The 1,924-nt window shown below is 65.4% G+C and overlaps 1 protein-coding gene across 1 annotated transcript in view; it reads right to left on the bottom strand.

Moving 5' to 3' along the window:
* Positions 1 to 550: 550 nt before the first annotated feature.
* The window catches only part of LOC104987185 (pre-mRNA-splicing factor ISY1 homolog), a 15,109-nt gene continuing 13,735 nt past the window's right edge, over positions 551 to 1,924 (bottom strand). The window contains exons 9-10 of the mRNA XM_010837982.1: positions 1,283 to 1,714; positions 551 to 1,039 (exon numbers count right to left, since the gene is read on the bottom strand). Of these exons, the coding sequence (XP_010836284.1) occupies positions 932 to 1,039; positions 1,283 to 1,714 (540 nt within the window). The 3' untranslated portion in view covers positions 551 to 931. The remainder of the gene's footprint in view (positions 1,040 to 1,282; positions 1,715 to 1,924) is intronic.

Raw genomic sequence — 1,924 nt, forward strand, 5'->3', positions numbered from 1 at the left:
GCCCAGGGGCTCAGCTGAGGGGCCCCCGGGTGGTCCCCAGCCCAGTCCCGTCCCTCTCCTCCTCCTCACAGCCCTGAAGCCCTGGGTGGTCTCCCCATGGCTGCTGCCCACCTGCCCGACACCCTCCATCCCCTGCTCAGAATTTCTGTTAGGCAGGTCCCGGCTGACGACTGCCCCTCACTCAGGCTGGCACAGCCTGCTTCACAAGGCCCACAGGGCTCTGCCAACGTGCTCAGGGCCCCTCTTGAGGGTGGGGATGCCCCAGCCTCACCTGCCCCAAGCCGGGGCCCCTGCGGTGGGTTCTTCCCAACAGGAAGGAGAGACTAGGCGGGGTCGGCAGGTCTGGACCACCCTGGGGCACCCTCGGTGCTCCCACGGGCTGGAAATGCAGGCCCTACCTCAGTGCTGACCCATGGCCGTGGGCACGGGCCAGGCGGGACGCCCCGCACCCTCAGTGCCCGGATGGGCCGAGCCCCCACACGGGCCCCGTGGACCTCCCTCAGGTCCTACCGCGGACAAGGCCTCAGACAGACAGCCCGGAACCCGAGGCTGCCTTTCGTACAAAAATCTTTAATAAAAATAGCTCTGTGCAGAACCACTCCCAGACGGAAGCGGCAAATGTACCCCTCTGCCGGCTGGGGGAAGCAAGGCCAGCTGAGGGCGAGACGGGCAGCAGGGCAGCCCTGAGGGTGGCGGGACGTCTTCTCAGCGCGCAGGAGGCATCACGGACACATCTGTGCGCTCAGGGGCGTCCCCGGCTGGCCGCGCCACCACTGACGACACTCGCAGGCTGCGGGACCAGCCTGTCCTTCCCACTCAGGACACATGCGCGTCGGCTCTCCAGGCCGGGGTGACGCCAGGGGCCCAGCCGCCCAGCCAGGGGGGCGCATGGTGTGAGCAAGGAGGGCGGGGGAGGCTGCAGCAGGGCCACCTAGCAGCCCAGGAGCCGCCGGGCCTCCTCGCTCTGGGCCTGCAGGGTCTCGCTGGTGTACTTCTGTAGCAGCTCCATCTTCTTCCTGCGCACGAGCGCCTCCTCGATCTGCGGGCGGCAGAGGCGGGGCTGGGGCGGCGTCCACTTCCCCCGACACCTCTTCCCGGCGCACGTGAGCCACAGGGACCCTCCGTGCACAGCAGGGCAGGCCACTGCCCTAAGGTGGATGGACTCCCGCCTTCCCTGGACCCACACCCTAAACTGCGCGTGGTCACCGGCGCCCCTGGAGTCAGAGCTGCCCGCAGGGACGGGAGGGACCCAGAGAAGCGCCCGGCGGGCCCAGCGTCCTACCTCCTGCTGCGACGGCACCGGCACGTGCGCAATGAACTTCTGCTGCCCGTCCTCCCCTCCTCTGTCCGGGCCGCCCTCCTCGTCAGACTGCAAGAGAGAACAGCCAGAGGCCGTGTGGAGGAGACGCCACGACAGGCCCGGCCTGCAGCTGTTTAACAGGAGAGACAGCCCCGGGGACACGCTCTCCTCAGAGACACGCCCAGGACTCAACGCTAAGCACAAGGGCCAGCAGAACCGCGCGGCCTCCTGCCCGAGGAGGAGAGGAAGCAGAGGAGCCAGTGGCCTCAGTGGGACTGGGCTGAGGGCGGGACTGCAGAGGAGGAGCTGGGTGAGACCTTCGTGTGTTTCTCGGGTTGTGAGTCTTGTGAATATATTATCTTGGAGACCCCGTAGACTGAAGCCCTCCAGGCTCCTCTGTCCATGGGATTCTCCAGGCCAGAATACTGGAGTGGTTGCCATTTCCTTCTCCAAGGGATCTTCCTGACCACGGCATCCAACTTGCAGGCAGATTCTTTACCATGTGAGTCACCAGGGAAGCCCCGAATATATTATTTTTAAAACTAAACTGGTAAAAACAGACCACATGCACAGAAGCATCACTCAGAAGCTGCGTATGAGTCGGCAGCTAAGGAACGGCCCTGG

This window comes from Bison bison, unplaced genomic scaffold (assembly GCF_000754665.1).
Source record: "Bison bison bison isolate TAMUID 2011002044 unplaced genomic scaffold, Bison_UMD1.0 scf7180017845962, whole genome shotgun sequence".
In the NCBI taxonomy this organism is placed as follows: Eukaryota; Metazoa; Chordata; class Mammalia; order Artiodactyla; family Bovidae; genus Bison; species Bison bison.